This window comes from Rutidosis leptorrhynchoides, chromosome 10 (genome assembly GCF_046630445.1).
Source record: "Rutidosis leptorrhynchoides isolate AG116_Rl617_1_P2 chromosome 10, CSIRO_AGI_Rlap_v1, whole genome shotgun sequence".
In the NCBI taxonomy this organism is placed as follows: Eukaryota; Viridiplantae; Streptophyta; class Magnoliopsida; order Asterales; family Asteraceae; genus Rutidosis; species Rutidosis leptorrhynchoides.
The window spans coordinates 29,638,269-29,655,549 of record NC_092342.1 but is presented as its reverse complement, the minus strand read 5'-3'; the positions used below and the strand labels follow the sequence as shown (position 1 = coordinate 29,655,549).

Below are 17,281 nucleotides of genomic sequence, written 5' to 3'. Positions count from 1 at the left end.
GACCAATCTAATCACTATCAGTATGTATATAGTCGGCGTCCCCGTCCTACATCAGATGCCGCTTCTGTACCATAATCATCGTCGGTAGATCCTTCCGGTGAGTCATCAAGAGATGTTTCTGGTGATATTCACGACACTCAATCTTCAGATTCAGATTCAGATTTACCCATTGCTCTTCGAAAAGGTAAACGTACATGTACTTATCCTATTGCTTCCTTTGTCTCTTATGATAAATTGTCCGTATCTTCTCGCTCCTTTGTTGATACTCTAGACTCTGTCACCATTCCGAAAACGGTTGGTGAAGCTTTAGCTCATCCTGGATGGCGTGCCGCTATGATTGAGGAAATGAATGCTCTTGACCATAATGGCACTTGGGCGTTAGTTGACTTACCTGTTTCCAAAAAGGCAATTGGTTGTAAGTGGGTCTTCACGATAAAGGTTAATCCTGATGGTTCATTAGCACGGTTGAAAGCTCGGTTAGTTGCTAAGGGTTATGCTCAAACATATGGGGTAGATTATTCTGAGACCTTTTCTCCCGTTGAAAAACTCACGTCTATCAGATTATTTGTTTCTCTAGCTGCTACGTATCAATGGACACTTCATCAGCTTGATGTAAAGAATGCATTTTTACATGGAGATTTGCAGGAAGAAGTTTATATGGAGCAACCACCTGGATTTGTTGCTCAGGGGGAGTCTGGTAAAGTATGCAGATTACGAAAAGCAATATATCGTTTGAAGCAATCCCCACGTGCCTGGTTTGGGAAGTTCAATGCCGTGGTAAGGGATTTTGGCTTAAGAAGAAGTGCACATGACCACTCGGTATTCTTCGCTTCATCAAACTCTGGATGCATTTTACTTGTTGTGTATGTGGATGATATTGTAATTACTGGGAGTGATAAAGAAGGAATTAACAGGTTGAAAACATTCTTAAGTACTCAATTTCAAACAAAAGATCTTGGTCATTTGAAATATTTTCTTGGTATTGAAGTCTCTCGCAACAAAATGGGCATTTTCTTATCTCAAAGAAAGTATTGTCTAGATGTGCTCAATGATTCCGGTTTGATTGGCGCAAAAACTTGTGAAGCACCAATGATACCGAATATAAAGTTAAAGGCAGATGACGGAGAACTACTCATGAACCCAGAAAAATATCGGAGAATTGTCGGCAAATTGAATTATCTTACTCTCACTCGTCCTGATATTGCCTTTCCCGTGAGTGTTGTTAGTCAGTTCTTATCATCTCCAAGAACCTCACATTGGGATGCCGTCACTCATATCTTAAAGTACTTGAAAGGTACACCAGGTCGTGGTATCTTATACCAGAATCATGGTCATCACACCATTGAGGGGTATTCTGATGCCGATTATAATGGTGATCCTGCAACTAAACGGTCTACAACAGGTTATTGCATCTTTGTTGGAGGAAATCTGGTATCTTGGAAAAGTAAGAAACAGAATGTGGTATCTCGTTCAAGCGCGGAATCTGAATATCGAGCCATGGCACTGACTACCTGTGAACTTATATGGGTTCGTAATATTCTTGGCGAGATTGGTTTTGCTCAATCCGAACCAATGAACTTGTGGTGTGATAACAAGGCAGCCATTCATATTGCGAGCAACCCTGTCTTTCATGAAAGAACCAAGCATATAGAAGTTGACTGTCATTTCACTCGAGAAAAGTTAGAAGAAGGGATTATCAAAATCCCCCATGTCAAAAGTAATGAACAGTTGGCCGATATTTTCACCAAAGCATTACCTGGGAATTGTATCCGTCGGTTTTGTGGCAAGCTGGGCATGATCAATATCTATGCTCTAGCTTGAGGGGGAGTGTTAGAGTTGTTAGTTGTTAGTTGTATTAAATGTTTGTCAAGACTAGAATCTTCCAGGGTTATCTGTTACCCTTCTCTAGCACATACTTTGTACCTATATATATGGTCTGTTATGTACAGCAGTGTGTAACAAGAAAATAATACAACAAAGGTATTCAGCTTATTTCAATTCTTTATTGTTAATTACACCTTCGAACTGCAATTAACCAGATGATTATTTAGTGTCGACCCAAAGCAACTAAGGTTTTGCCTTGTTTAGACAGAAGATGCAGATGTACACGGTCAAACCGGTTCATCCCATGTACCGTCTCCGGCCCTTTTCCCTGACCAGCCCAAGATATGTTGCTAGGTTGAACCTCAGACCTCTTACGAGGAGATAAGGCCCCAACCATTATGCTACCTTGAAAATTGAAATGGTTCAAAAAAAGTAGTATTGCCTACCAAAGAAAACTACCATACTTGCATATATAAGATTATATAAACATATATTCAAGCACCATACTAACTGTAAAATGTCTCTTAAATATGAAATAAACTGTATATTCAGTACATATATGGTGATAGGATACAGAAGAATAGAATATCCTAAAAAATGGGAAGTAGCATAAGAGTGAAACTTCACCATCAAGTGAAGTTACTAGCATCACTGTATCCATAACTTATTGATAAAAGAAACGGTATTCTATTGCGATAAATTAGAGCACCAACTGATACAAAGGTGAGGTTTTGATTGCATCCATAAGAATAATCTAATATGTTTCATGGCCAGAAAGTGATTGACCCGTACTCCTAGTCGTATCTGCAAATGAAAAAGCAAAAGATAGTCTCAGTGAAGATACTAGAAATCATAAAACAGATATATGGTTAAAAAAAAAAAAAAAAAAAAAAAAAAAAACTACCACCACTAACTCAGTTCAAGATTGTCCAAAATTTAACCAAAAATCTTGGGGAACGGGGGTAAGGTGTCAAAATGGATAATGCTTTGGTTATGTGGTTGGGTTTACGGTCGAAAACTTCAGTAGTTTTTATACATGATTTAGAAGTTTTAATGTTAGAAATATACGTTGGCCGGCTTTCTAATTATTTGACCCAATTAACATGTTTCCCTGGCAGCTTATTCTTTATTTTACTCATATGACCCGTTAGTGATGAAACATAACCCATATCGACAGATTCATAAGTAAATAGGTTGAAATAGCCACATCTGGTACATAAGCGTAAACTTACCCGCTTCCGGTAAGCTGACATAATCAGGACAATCACTTGCCCCTACACAATCTCGGAACTGCAAGAATTAAAATGATAAGAAAAAATCAGAAATAGTCCAAATATATAAGTAGTTAGGAGTAAGTAAATCTTAAGAGCCCGGATTTTACAGCAAAAACTCATTCAACGAACTATAATAACAATCGTAGTAGTAGTCTAGAACTGTAGATGTCTAACGATTTATACAAAAATTCAAATTAAAATGAAGACGTGGCGAACCTTGAAATCCTTAGTGAAACACAAACGGACTTCCTCTAAAGCACCGTTTAAACAGATCAACTGTGGGGTTGTATGGAAAGCATTTTCAATGGCAGAAATGATGCCACCTACAGGATATTGCTCTGAATTCGAAGGCACATATCCAGCTTCAAAAAGAACCTCCTGCAAATAATGTATATTGTAAAAAAAAAAAAAAAAAAAAAAATTGATCTTTTTATGAAGTCCTGACAGAATGCATGAGTTATGGCACTTAAAAAAAATAAAATAAAATAAAAAAACTTACCGTGACATTATACTTAAAATACAAATTGATGGTTGTCAGGAAGTAGTTAGTTTCATCTCCTGTAACTGGAGCGGCACATGTACCGTGCTTCTCTGTTAACAAAGTGCAGTAAGTAAAGCATTATAAAACGGACGACAAAAAAATTGCCATTTTTAACTCTTTTATAAAAATTATAATCTTTAATTTTTACTGACAGCATAAGAATAGTAATATAGTTTTAGTATGTAAAAGTGTGATAGTACTGCAGTAGGAAAGAAGATGCTTACCCCACTGATAATCAACGTGACCCAATTGAGCATGACAAGAAAACAAGGAGACTTTAGTTAGTTTTGTGATTATGTGTATTGATAAATTGCTAAAATTGAGCAAGATTGTAGGCAAAATGCACCTCGTGAGCCCAAAACACTCCTTTTGAGTTATGGCAAGTTGATGATTTACTGCAACTTAGTGTTGGCCAATACTTGTCCAATACACTTTGCAACGTTGAAATCTACAGATTGGGATAGCAATAATACATGGTCAGTTGAAGTTGTGGACGTTTTTTGATGCCCATATCAGATCTATATTTGGTCATACTTGATAGGATAATATTAATGACTAAGCTTATCGTTGAGTGTGATGGTAAACACATAATATTTCTATAGTTTAGTGATTATATGAGAACTAGTTCACGGAAATATGACAAAAAAAAAAAAAAAAAAACAAACATAGGTATGTCATAGTAATAGATACCTCATTTGCGTCAAAAGCAGGACCTGAACAACATGATGGCCATGTACCATCATTGTAGTCTGGCCATAGTCCATCTGTGGCACAACACATTAGTAAGGGGAAAAACTATTCGCGTGTTCATTAATCAAAAAAATATACAGAGTTTGGATAGAAAACTTACGGATTGTGAATACTGATGGATTATCTTCTCTGGAAAACATACAACATAAAAAAGTATAGAGTAAGTTTTTCGTCATCATAGCCCTCATATTGAACACTTAAAAGCATCTAGTATCCTACATTAACCAAATTTTACTATCCCTAATTTGCTTTAGACAACTCACTGCATCAAGTATTCGTTCAATGCATTGTTACTTAAGCACATTGAACACTTAAAACGTAAAAAAAAAAACTAAAAGACTTCAATATACGAGAATCAAGATGACATCCTTTGTAAAATACTGAAAGTAACCACCGTGCTTCTAGCCGAGTGGTATCCCCATTCCTTGTGTTTGGGGCTAGGGTTGAGGTCGTGAGTTCAAGCCTCGCTCAACTCACCCTCTTATTCAATCTGCCTGAAATATGGAGCTCGAGATTGACCCTAAAGGGGTTTTTCTCCCGGATCCATTTAGGATTCAAACCCGGTCCGCCTGCCCCTCGGGATGGTTTAAGGATCGGTTCCTACAATGCTATTCAGGTTTCCTCCCGAAAGCGCGTGCGTGCGTGGAAAATGATCGTCAAGGTGTTTAATTCCCCTCTGGATGGTGCCGACAACTTGCCTTTAAAAAAAATAAAAAAAATACTGAAAGTATTCTGACCTTGACAACTAGTAAACTCTATATAATCATAACGGCCCTGTTCAAAAGTTGCTATTTTTAACTTTTTGTTTTATACTTAAGATTAACAATTGTAATTAATTAAATTAAATTAAATAATTTAGTTAAAATAATTGCTGTAAATTTGGATGTCATGTATAATCGCACTTTGGGACTTTTGATAACAAAATCCAAAAACAACTGAGATCATAGTTCATAGTTCATCATAAACTGAGTTAACATAAATTAATTGAAGTAAATAAAAAGTCAACAGTAAAAGTGAATGAGCAAAACTAGATCAACGAAATTAGTAAATTACCCTCGGCAACAACCGCTTGTAGCACAGCACTTAGTGGATGATGAACAGTAAGTTGGAGGCCATTGAAGAGCTAATGCGAAGTAATCAAATTCCCTCTGTTCAGCCACGGTTGATACTAATTCAACTGGTTCTGTACCGGAACCATAATCGCCGGCGACTTCAACAGCGTAGAAAGATCCGGCGAACAAAATTAGTATAGCGATTGCGGTGATTGAGTGTGGAGACATTGTTGTAAAAATTTGCCCTAATTTGGTTTTGGATTGTAACTGAAGGATGATGAAGAAGATAAATATATAGTCGTTGGTAGTTATATAAAATACAGGAAACGTAGAACTGAAAATAGTAAGAGGATAAATACAGTATACAAATAAAATAATTAAAAATTCCGTAAATAACTAGAGTATAAATACAGTAATACGGAGTAACAAAATATAAATAATAAATAAATAAATATAAATAACATAATATTAAAATAAATAATATAATTAGTAAGAGCTAGTTTAAACTTATTATATTTAAATTTTGTGAACTGAGCTTAATTGATTGTAAAATACGTATATTTTTTTTAAATAGTAGTAATTTTTTAAATAAATTTGATATAATATACTCATGTGAGTTATAAATAAGAAACTAAAAATATTATAATATGTTTAAAGGTAATCTTAAAGACTATGTTTAGATTCTTACTTTTAGTTATACAGTAAAATACTAAAATTAAATAATAGTAATGAATATTGATAAATTATAGAAATAGAGATAAGAGATACGTAACGTAAGTAAAATAGAAAAAGAGTTTATTCTGATGAAGGCAAACGAAGATTCTGTTGGGATATTTAGGTGTGGTACAAACGTTTGGTGCACAGATTCATTTGATGTACAAGTATGGTATACACAGTATTAAGTCAAATTTTATTTCTACGTTACATTATATTTCACTTACGTACTTTCAGACGAATTTACACGTGGTTTGATCATTTATCATCTTTCTAGCCTCTTTCATTGGTTACTTGCTTTAAAAACGTTACTTCAAAACCCCTAAAATTACAAGTTTGTTGAAAAGAACCTCTTAAATAATATGTTATAACTGACAAATATTATTAAAAAAAAATATGTGGATGTAATGCTAAACTAAATGGGTGACGATTACTATAAAACCAATATGTGTTTTTTGGAGAGAATTGAAATTAAACACTATTTTCTGAATAAATATGGGTGTCAATTACTATAACAAACACCGTGATAAATAGGGATGACAATGGATCGGATATGGATTGAGTGATGCCATATCCATATCCATTTAGTTTTGTTCATCCACATCTATATGACTATATCCATATCCATTTAGTTTCAAGTCATCTGTCCATATCCATATCCAGTGAATTAAGCGGGTTAATGGATATCCAATGGATATTTAAAATATGTTATAATATTTTGTAATATGCGATTAAAACGAAAACACTGTATAGCAAAAATAAATATAACATGACATTATTTAATTCTATCCATAAAAATGTGTAATCTTTGTCGAAGATATAACAAAATTTGTTAAATTTATTATAAGATATAGATTATAAAAAATTAAATATGAATCTGTAAGTTTATTTTGTTAGATATACATGTTTTATTGTAATATATTATAGTTATTTTGTTATAAGGTTGAAAACAAAATGTAAATCGAACGATAAATGAACTTGTAATAGTATATATATATATATATATATATATATATATATATATATATATATATATATATATATATATATATATATATATATATATATATATGTATTTGTATACGTATTTCGGGTGGTAATGGATATATCCATGGATGAAACTTTTCATCCATGTCCATATCCATATCCATTTAGGTTCATCTATATCCGTATTCATATCCATTTAGGTTCATCCATATCCATGATGAAGCGGGTAGATCCGGTGGATATCCACCGGATCGGGTGGCCATTGCCATCCCTAGGACTGATAAATCGGGATACAATTTCGTTCCCTGATTTATCACATAGTCTGATTTATCACATAATTCACAAACCAATTTCAACATACACGATATAACTAATTCAATTTTGACTTACTAAATTGATTCTGATTAGTCAAAGCAGTCAAGCACTAACAAAGTTCTAATCATATTGTGCAATAGGTCCTATTTTTATATCACAATATAAATTTGAAATCATTAGAATATATACAGATAATCATTAGAATAAACATATGTGTGTGTAATATCATCATTCATATCACAGTTTAGAGATGCTAAAAGAAATCGTTTCTTTGAATTAATTGGAGTTCCCTTCGTGGACTCTTTCTCCAAAGAAGTTGGTGATGGTATGACAACGTTTTTTTGGAACGACAAATGGCTAGGTGACGTTACTCTACAAAACAGGTTCAAGCGGCTTGCTCGTTTTGAGTCAAACCTGGATGTCTCGGTACATGATCGAACATCATGGGATGGCTCTAAGCGTGTTGGTTTGTGGTCTTGGTCGAGAGAACCATTCTGGCGAGCTCTTGGTGAACTCGACGAGCGGAATAAGCTGAGTAGTTTGTGTCTTTTCAAGGGTGATTGTCCCGATACGTGGCGTTGGTGAGGGTGCCCCAACGGGCGGTTTACAACAAAAGTCCTATCCGATTTGATCACTTCAAAATTAATATGTGCAGGTACCAATTCCTTCCAACCATTGCGTAATAATTTTGTTCCAAAGAAGGTATAAATATTTGTGTCGAGTGCAAGAAAAAATCGTTTACCAGTTCTAATTGAGTTGGATAAAAGGGTTATCGATCTCCACTCAACTCGTTGTCCTATTTGTGATGATTGTGTGGAGATGGTCGAGCATTCACTTATTTTTTGCAAACTTGCTTTTGACATTTGGTCTAAAGTCCTTGATTGGTGGGGGTTTTGGCGGGGTTTCAAATCTAAGTATTGGCGAATTATTTCGGGGTACTTCAAATCATAGAATGTCGGATGTGGGTGTGAAAATCTGGCAAGCAGTGAAGTGGGTGTGCGACTATCTCATTTGGAAAAACAGAAATCAAAAGGTCTTTAATAATGGGAGATGATCGTAACGGGTGGTTTAGTCCCCCTCGGGTGATCCCAATCGTTGTTCCAAAAAAAAAAAAAAAAAGATTTCTTTTTGAGTGACCATATGTAATATACTAATCAACCTTGTTAATTTCTAATGATTTTGATCATTACTTACTATACTAATTGCCGTAAAATGGCAACCAATCCAGACCCGCCACATACCCCAAAAAACTGTTATACTGTAGCGGTTTCTTTTTTTTTTCTTTTTTTTTAATATACACAACGTCGCCTCTACCATCTCCAGATTAACCCACCCTCTCTTCTTCCCCCAAATTAATCACCTCCTTCCCCACCCCTCGCAAGAAGCTCCGTCGCCACCAACATCATCGCTGTCACAATCACGCCCGATCCACAAGGTACCAGCAACACCGCCAACACAACACAACACGAACGGTGTATATGAAGACTCAATTTAGATCCTTCATCTGATTCATCCACTTTTTCTACAGCGCTATTTTTCTCTAATTTAGCGATTAAAATCGTAATCAGGTTAGGTTTAGAATTTCCTTTTTCATGTAATGTCCCGTCCTAATCCATAAGGACGAATACAATAACATACGATTACATCGCGAGGTATTTGACCTCTATATGATACATTTTACAAACATTGCATTCATTTTTAAAAGACAACCTTTCATTACATCGAAAGTTGACATGCATGTATACCATTTCATAATATCCAACTTATAAATGACCTAATATGTCATTTACTTAATAATAATCTCTATTGAACTCAACGACTTGAATGCAACGTCTTTTGAAATATGCCATGAATGATTCCAAGTAATATCTTTAAAATGAGCAAATGCACAGCGGAAGATTTCCTTAATACCTGAGAATAAACATGTTTTAAAGTGTCAACCAAAAGGTTGGTGAGTTCATTAGTTTATCGTAATCAATCATTTCCATAATTTTAATAGACCACAAGATTTTCTTTATTCAATAATCATACACTCGCAAGTGTTTAAAAAATCATTCATATGGATTGAACACCTGGTAACCGACATTAACATAATGCATATAGAATATCCCCAAAACAGAAATCCATCTGTATAATATAAACTCGAAGTACTAAAGCATACCATTTTCCAGTATGGGGATGTTAGTGCCCGTAGATATACCTTTAGGATTCGCGTCAATTAGGGTGACTGTTCCCTAATTCTTAGGCTACCAAGCTAAAAGGGGTGATATTCGATTCGATAATCCAACCATAGAATGTAGTTTCGATTACTTGTGTCTATTTCATAAAACATTTATAAAAGCAGCGCATGTATTCTCAGTCCCAAAAATATATATTGCAAAAGCATTTAAAAAGGGAGCAAATGAAACTCACAATACTGTATTTTGTAGTAAAAACACATATGACGATATTGAACAATGCAGGGTTGACCTCGGATTCACGAACCTATATCATTCGTATATATATTAAAACATATAATCGTAAATGAACAAATTTATTTATTATATCTTTAATTTATATATTATGTATGTTTAATTTGTGTATATATTCATATTGATTAATATTTATATAATTATATTAATATTTCCATATTTATATACATAATTATTTAATGTTATATTTAAAAATCGATAGTTTGTTATTTGTATGTATTTATATAATTAATATTAATAGGTTTGATATATATAGTTATGTGAAATTTTAATATAATTATAGTATATGTAACAAATATATTTTTTTATGTACAAAATATTTATCTTTTTAAAAGGTAGTTTTTGATATTAATAATGATAATATTAATAATCATATTGCTTAATAATAATACTTATATTGATAATAATAATAATAATCTTAATGATAATTTTAGTAATAATGATAACTTGATAAAATTTTGATAATCTTTAATAATAATGATATTTTTAATAAGAATGATAATGATAATAGTAATAATAATTTTAATAATAATATCAGTATTAATGATAATACTTATAATAACCGTGTTAATAATGATACTAATATCAATGTTAATGATAATTCTACTAATGATATTAATATTAATATTAGTAATGATAATAATAATTTTAGTGATATAATGTTAATAATAATACTAGTAACTATAGTAATAATTTTATTAATAACAATAATAGGAATAATAATTATAATAATAATAATGGAAATAGAATAAAAGAGTATACCCTTGTAGGAGGGTCTCTAAAAAGAAACGCCCCGGACCGACCTCCCGTTCCCAACAACACCCTCTGACCACTACACCGATTCTGTTTTTTCTGATATATTACGTAAACCATTTATATTTATCCCCTTTCTGTTCTCCTTCTTCTTCTTCTCTTCACCAAATTCAATTCGACAGTAAAACAAATAATCATATTAACCAGTTTGCGATTTGAATTAACATGTTAAATTGAAACAAAAAAACCTGAAATGATGATTTTTGATTGCCAGACACGAATAAATAAAAAAAATACAACAGCAGTAGTTGTAACCCGTAAAAAAAAAATTATGAACTCAATCTTGATTTTGAAATCTGAACATGTTTAGATGATGATTATAAAACAAAATGTGTCCTAAATCATTATTAGAAGCTTTCTGTACCCTTTATTGAACTCAACATATAAAAATGATTTCGAATTTGGTGATGAACATAATGTTTGACTTTTTAGAAAATTATCTTTGACTTAAAAATTAAAGCTCAATTTGATGAACTGGAAAACGAAATTTTGCAGAAAGATCACTCAATACATTCCTAACAAAACTGCATTAATACATTTTTAAATTTAATTTGAATTCGTGATTTTGGAAAAATTATTAAGAACAGGGGATACCGTTTTTATTTTTCTCTCTATTTTCTGTTTTAATTTCCCGATTACAGTAATGCTATATATAATGTGATGAATTGTGACACCGCTATATTTTTTTTTATACGTGGCGGAAGCATAATATTAATTAATTACGATATCAACATTTGTACAAACCGATGTCACGTGTCATTAAAACAATTTACATATTAATAGGAAGAGACGTAATGAGACGACCCGACCCAATCCATAGGGACGAATACAATAACATATGATAACATTGCGATGTACTTGACCTCTATATGATACATTTTACAAACGTTGCATTTATTCTTAAAAGGCAAACTATCATTACATCAATATTTGACATTTTCGTCTAACATTTCATAATATCCAAATGACCTAATCTGTCATTTACTTATTTATATTCTCTATTGAACTCCAATGACTCGAATGCAACGTCTTTGTATCATGGCTTAAAAGGTCCCAAGTAGTATCCTTAACATGAGCTAATGCACAGCGGAAGACTTAATTCATACCTGAGAATAACATGCTTTAAAACGTCAACATAAAGTTGGTGAGATATATAGGTTTGATGCTAGCAGCGTTATAACAATGGAACACAAGATTTCATATATAAACATTTTAATAAAAATATTCTAAGTGGTTGAGCACTTGGTAACCATACTTAACATTTAATCACGTCGCATATTCCCTTTATTATGAAATCTTACTACACCGTACCAAGGTGTAGTCACGAAACGAAGTACTGTGCAACCGTTGAATACTGGTCGTCCAGTCCGGTTGGGGTTGTCAGGCCCGATAGATCTATCAACAGGATTCGCGTTTACAATACCGCTGTAAATATTAGTTACCAAGCTACAGGGAAGTATGCCAGTGGTACAACTCAACGTAGAATATATTTTTCAGTTACTTGTGTCCATAGCGTAAAACATAAAATACATGTATTCTCATCCCGAAATATTTAGAGTTTAAAAGTGGGACTATATACTCACTTTTGTCTTGAAGATATGTAATTTCGACTTGGTCTCCGATTGATATCACGAACCTATCCATATATAATATATCAATACCTTTTCTTTTTAAACAATCGTCACATATATATACTTATAATACTTTTAATACTTTTAATAATTCCTTAGTCCGTAGTTAGCAGTCCGATGTTAGTAATTCAATTTTAATGGTTCATATTTAGTTGTTTAATAAACCCCCAATGAAATAAATAAAACCCCCATCGTATATGTATTGGTCGAGATTAATCTTGACCCATGGTACCGGTGTTGTCAAATGACGTGTTGCGTACATAAAGTACCGGTGTTGTCAAATGACGTGTTGCGTACAATCATGAGATCTTATGATTAATCTTCTCGTATTGTTTACGGGTGATCCTGAACCATATAAAATTAAATTATGAGTACATATGTATAAAATATCATGTTACTTTAGGAAGATGTGATTTATTTAATTTTCTCCAATTATTTTCGTGGCTAAACTAGTCTTGGATATCCGATTTTGTTTTGGTCATAATTTCTTCGTTACAACTCCGTTTTCGTTGATTCAACTTTCCACTTCCTTGGATCGAGTCCCTCTTTAAGAATATGAACTGTAAATACCTTAGTTTGTATTCGAAATCATAGGTCATAGGTCAAATTTTGGTGAAACTTATGAAGTTAATCATTTTTGTTACAAAAACATCATTTAATGACCATTTTTCTAAAAATACTTATACTATGAATTAAATCATGAAATTTTTATGTGTTAACATATTCATAAGAAATATCATTTTTCCAGAATATAAACCTCCAATTCAAAGTTCAAGATGGTTTTTAATTATCCAACCCAAAACAGCCCCCGGTTGCACTCCGACGTCATAAAACAGTTTTTTTAAGGTATTCTTTGAAAAACCAAGTTATACCTTGTTAAATTAGCATATATTTAAGTTATATTACAGGTCTTGAAGTATTTTAAAAGTTAAGTTAGAAGGATCTATTTAGTTTGCAAACAAGTTTGAAATCATTCAAACTATGTTTTTGTTGTTAAAATTGTATACCATACAATAAGATAGCTATATATATATGAATCGAATAAGGTTATGAACAAAGTTACTACCTCAAGTTACTTGGACAAGATTGCTGTAAAAGAGGAGTAAAAACCTAGAACCAAAAGAGTGATGAAATTGGATGAAAGATTGGAAGCAACTTAAGACATAAACTTGAATTGAAAGTTGTATTTTTGTAGTGTTTTTGTTGATCTTTTTATGGTGGTGTTTAAGGTGATTCTTGAGAGGATTTTTGCTGGAGTTCTTAGAGAGACATGAGGCTAGTAAGTGTGTGTGTTTAGCTAGAGAAATGATGTTCCAAAAATTGAAAATGGATGCATGTATTTATGGTGGTGTAAAAGGTGTATAAATTTGTAATTTTGTGAAAAGATCTTTTAATCATGTGAAATTATCATACTAAATAACAAAAGTAGTTACCTTATACATAAGGCATGAACAAGGGCTGGTTGGTGGTGATTTGATGTGTATATACCAATAGTAAATACGTATAAAAGCTAGGTATGATACGAGTACATATACTCTAGATATACGTATAGAAATCTTGTGAAAAATGGAATGAGGATTCAAATATAGCTATCTTTTGTGAATATACTTATATTGTTTTATGTATTTAAGTCTTTAAAAGTGATTAAATACATTATATATACGATATATGTATAAACATTATAGGTCGTAAGTATTTATGTCAAATAACGTTACGTATAGTTATCGTTTTGAAAGCTTAAGTTAGTAGTTTCAAAATATACTTATAACTTATTGTTATTAATACAAAATGAGATATTTAAACATCCTTAAATCATGTTAAATATGTATATATACATATATATACACAAACGTATAATTAACATATATTGTATAGTTCGTGATATCATCGGTCAAACTAGAAGGTTAAACGTTATGTAAAACTCTTTTCAAAATCATAAATCTCAACAATTTAGATTGCTTATCATGTTGGTAAGTTTTAATTTATGTAAATATTAATCTTATAAGTGTAAAACGATCGGAAAAATCCGGGTCGTTACAGTACCCACCCGTTAAAGAAATTTCGTCCCGAAATTTGGTAGAGGTTGTCATAAATAACAATAGGAATGTTTTCATGACGAATATGAGGTATTAATAGAGTTTTATCATTATTGGAAGATATGGATAAAACGATTCGGTCATGTGAAGCGCACAAGTGAAGCTATCACAAAAGAATGAAATGAGTGAATATAGAATTGTTTTAACCGATGTCGAGATTAGGATTGATTTCCAGAATTTAAGGGATTTAAAGAAAATCTTATGTAATAAGATTTGGTTCTTCGATGATTTAGAAAACAGGATCTCCTTTGATTTAATGCGATAATCTGTTTCGATTTCTTTGTCGGATATTTCACTATAAATCCACCTCCTTCCCTTTCTTACTTCCATACCTCACATCTCTTACTCTTCCTCCTCTAATTCATACCTTAAGGTATCCTTTAAAATGCTTCATCCCATTCTGATTTTTGTTATACTTCTAACTTTCATATCTTTCATTCTTCTCTTTCATCTACCGCTAGAAGAATCTATTCACTTTTATGATTTTCTTGGAATTATAATGTTTCTAATTCTCCCGTGTCTTTACGTCGCCATACGTATTGATACACACGGTTTGTAGTTTCTGGGTGGTTATTGGGTTTGATATCTTTCCTTATATTTCGATGCTCCTGCTTCTGTTTTCCATAATCATTGTCATCCATAGTTAATACTCTCTCCTATTTGCTGTAATCTATACCCCAATTTCTATTTTGGGACTTTGTCCCTTCGTTTCTTCTTCCCGTCCTTGAGTCAAGCGATCAATAGTTCGAAATTCGTAGGTATAAAATTCGGAATGAACATAGCTAATGCTCTAAGAAAGGAATGGTAATGGCACGATTTTGATTTGTCAAATTACCAGAATATCCAGGAAAATAGAACTATCAAGATGATTTGTTCTTAATATGTTTCGGAATTGGATAGAATGTAAAAGTCGTGTAACATGGCACATGATGACGGTACTGTGAATCATCATATTCCATTAGAAACTTAACATGACTTACTGTAATATAATGAAGTTGATCAAGTTTCATTATATTATACTAGTTCATGCATCAGTTCCCAACACTGCTTCAGAACATTCCTATTTTAAACTTGAAGGATTTAGAAACTAACACAGTTTCCTTTATATTGTAACGCAGATATTACAGAGAGATAAATGATTTCAGATAAGGATAGTGGTGAAAATATCTTCAGAAATATTGAGGATATTTATAATGAAAGATATGATAATATCTTGGAATTTCTAATGTCGAAGGATGATGATGAAGATTGACCCGTAAGGGTTTAGATTCAGAAGCAAGGTGTTTGCTACAGAATCGTCATAATTCTTTATGTACAAGTTTAGTCCTTGTAACTTGTTCAGAGTCTCCTTCATGGTTTGTTCAATCCGGTTTTCAGTACCAATTTTCTATCGAGCGTTCCTAACACTTCCTTCTTTTATCATCAACATTTGGTCATTAAGACCTTCTACAACATGCTGCTTCGTCAGTATTTTCAAAGTTATCGGATCTGGGTCATTGGTTATCAAACCAAGATGGTTTATGGAGAATTGTATTTTTAGATGATTAAACGCTGATGGTAATATGATGGAATATAAAAGGTTCTCTGGTAACGATGGCGAAAGAACAACGTATATATATATATCGAGATTGTAATAAGAGTAGTCTTACTGAGATATCGAAGTGGAGCTGTGACAAAATTAGTTAATTGAAAAGGAATCGCGTGATTGTTTTTGCTAATGGATGATAAGGAATTCGATGCGGATACGTTTTAACTATAACTTCGAGTTCAAAAATTTTTAGGTGCATAACTGTATGCATAAATCTTTATTCCGTAGACGAGGTGCGGCTGGTTGAACTTCTCGATCGAGATGTTTTCAAGAATCATGAAAAGTTGTGAATGCGAATTGTAATCGTCAAGATACAAATGAGGTTTAAAATAGAATCAAGTGGCAAACTTGAAGGATTGTTTAGTTTCATATGTAATAATCATCATTTTAACTCATTTTTAATTGTCCAAAGTTAGCAGTCCAATAGTCCGATTGTCCAATGGTTCAATAAATTCATATATGAACTAAATGTATAATATTCGAATTACTTAATACGTATCGTGACCCGTGTACTGGTCTCGGTGTCGATCACAACTCAAAGTATATATATATTTTGGAATCAACTCCGACCCTGTATAGCCAACTCCCACCTTCACATATAGAGTGTCTATGGTTGTTCCGAAATATATATATAGATGGATCAATATGATAAGTCGAAACCTTGTATACGTGTCCCGTTATTTAAAATGCGTAAAATAAATAAATATATATCATGACCCATTATACAACGTGTTGTCTCAGAATTAATCCGACGTGTTGTTGTACATGTGTCCCGACGGTATGTAAAGTACAGAAATTAAAATTGCAAGAATGTAAATTGCGATAAATTAAATATTAATCAGTTAGCTGGGAACAGTTAGCCGGAACAGTTAGCGTGTAATCCTATCACAATTTCAATTAATTAATTCATCTGTTTCTAACAATTTTTATTTTGCCAATGTTTCTTCATTATGCCACTTGTTGGATTCGGATAGGTAAAAATCCAAATATGAAATTTAAATGGAAATGGTTAATCTGGGGTGAACGGATACGTATATCGGTAATTGTAAGTAGGATAATAAATGATCGTTGAATCAGATTCGAAGAATGTACAGTGTAACTTGTTAATGTGAATTCTAAATATTGCTTGGGTACTACCCACCCGTTAAAATATTTTCATCATTAACAGTTTGTACGAATGAAATTTTTAATTACAATCTTTATGAAAATATATTTGCATATATAT

At 32.6% G+C, this 17,281-nt stretch overlaps 1 protein-coding gene across 1 annotated transcript; it reads right to left on the bottom strand.

The window, feature by feature from the left end:
* Positions 1–2,404: 2,404 nt before the first annotated feature.
* On the bottom strand, positions 2,405–5,772 carry LOC139872506 (ribonuclease 2). Its single transcript, XM_071860397.1, has 9 exons — positions 5,443–5,772; positions 4,490–4,518; positions 4,330–4,403; positions 3,986–4,087; positions 3,864–3,867; positions 3,598–3,689; positions 3,315–3,476; positions 3,057–3,114; positions 2,405–2,628 (listed from the first exon to the last, which is right to left on the bottom strand). The coding sequence occupies exons 1-9, from the start codon at positions 5,667–5,669 to the stop codon at positions 2,579–2,581; spliced, it is 798 nt and encodes a 265-aa protein (XP_071716498.1). The 5' UTR covers positions 5,670–5,772; the 3' UTR covers positions 2,405–2,578.
* Positions 5,773–17,281: the final 11,509 nt, after the last annotated feature.

Excerpts from the sequence above, each read along its gene's own strand:
- LOC139872506 (XM_071860397.1), bottom strand. The coding sequence starts at position 5,669 with ATGTCTCCACACTCAATCACCGCAATCGCTATACTAATTTTGTTCGCC. Across the intron at positions 4,519-5,442 it reads ACAAGCGGTTGTTGCCGAGG|AGAAGATAATCCATCAGTAT; the intron begins GTAATTTACTAA and ends TATGTTTTCCAG. Across the intron at positions 4,404-4,489 it reads TCCATCAGTATTCACAATCC|ATGGACTATGGCCAGACTAC; the intron begins GTAAGTTTTCTA and ends GTTGTGCCACAG.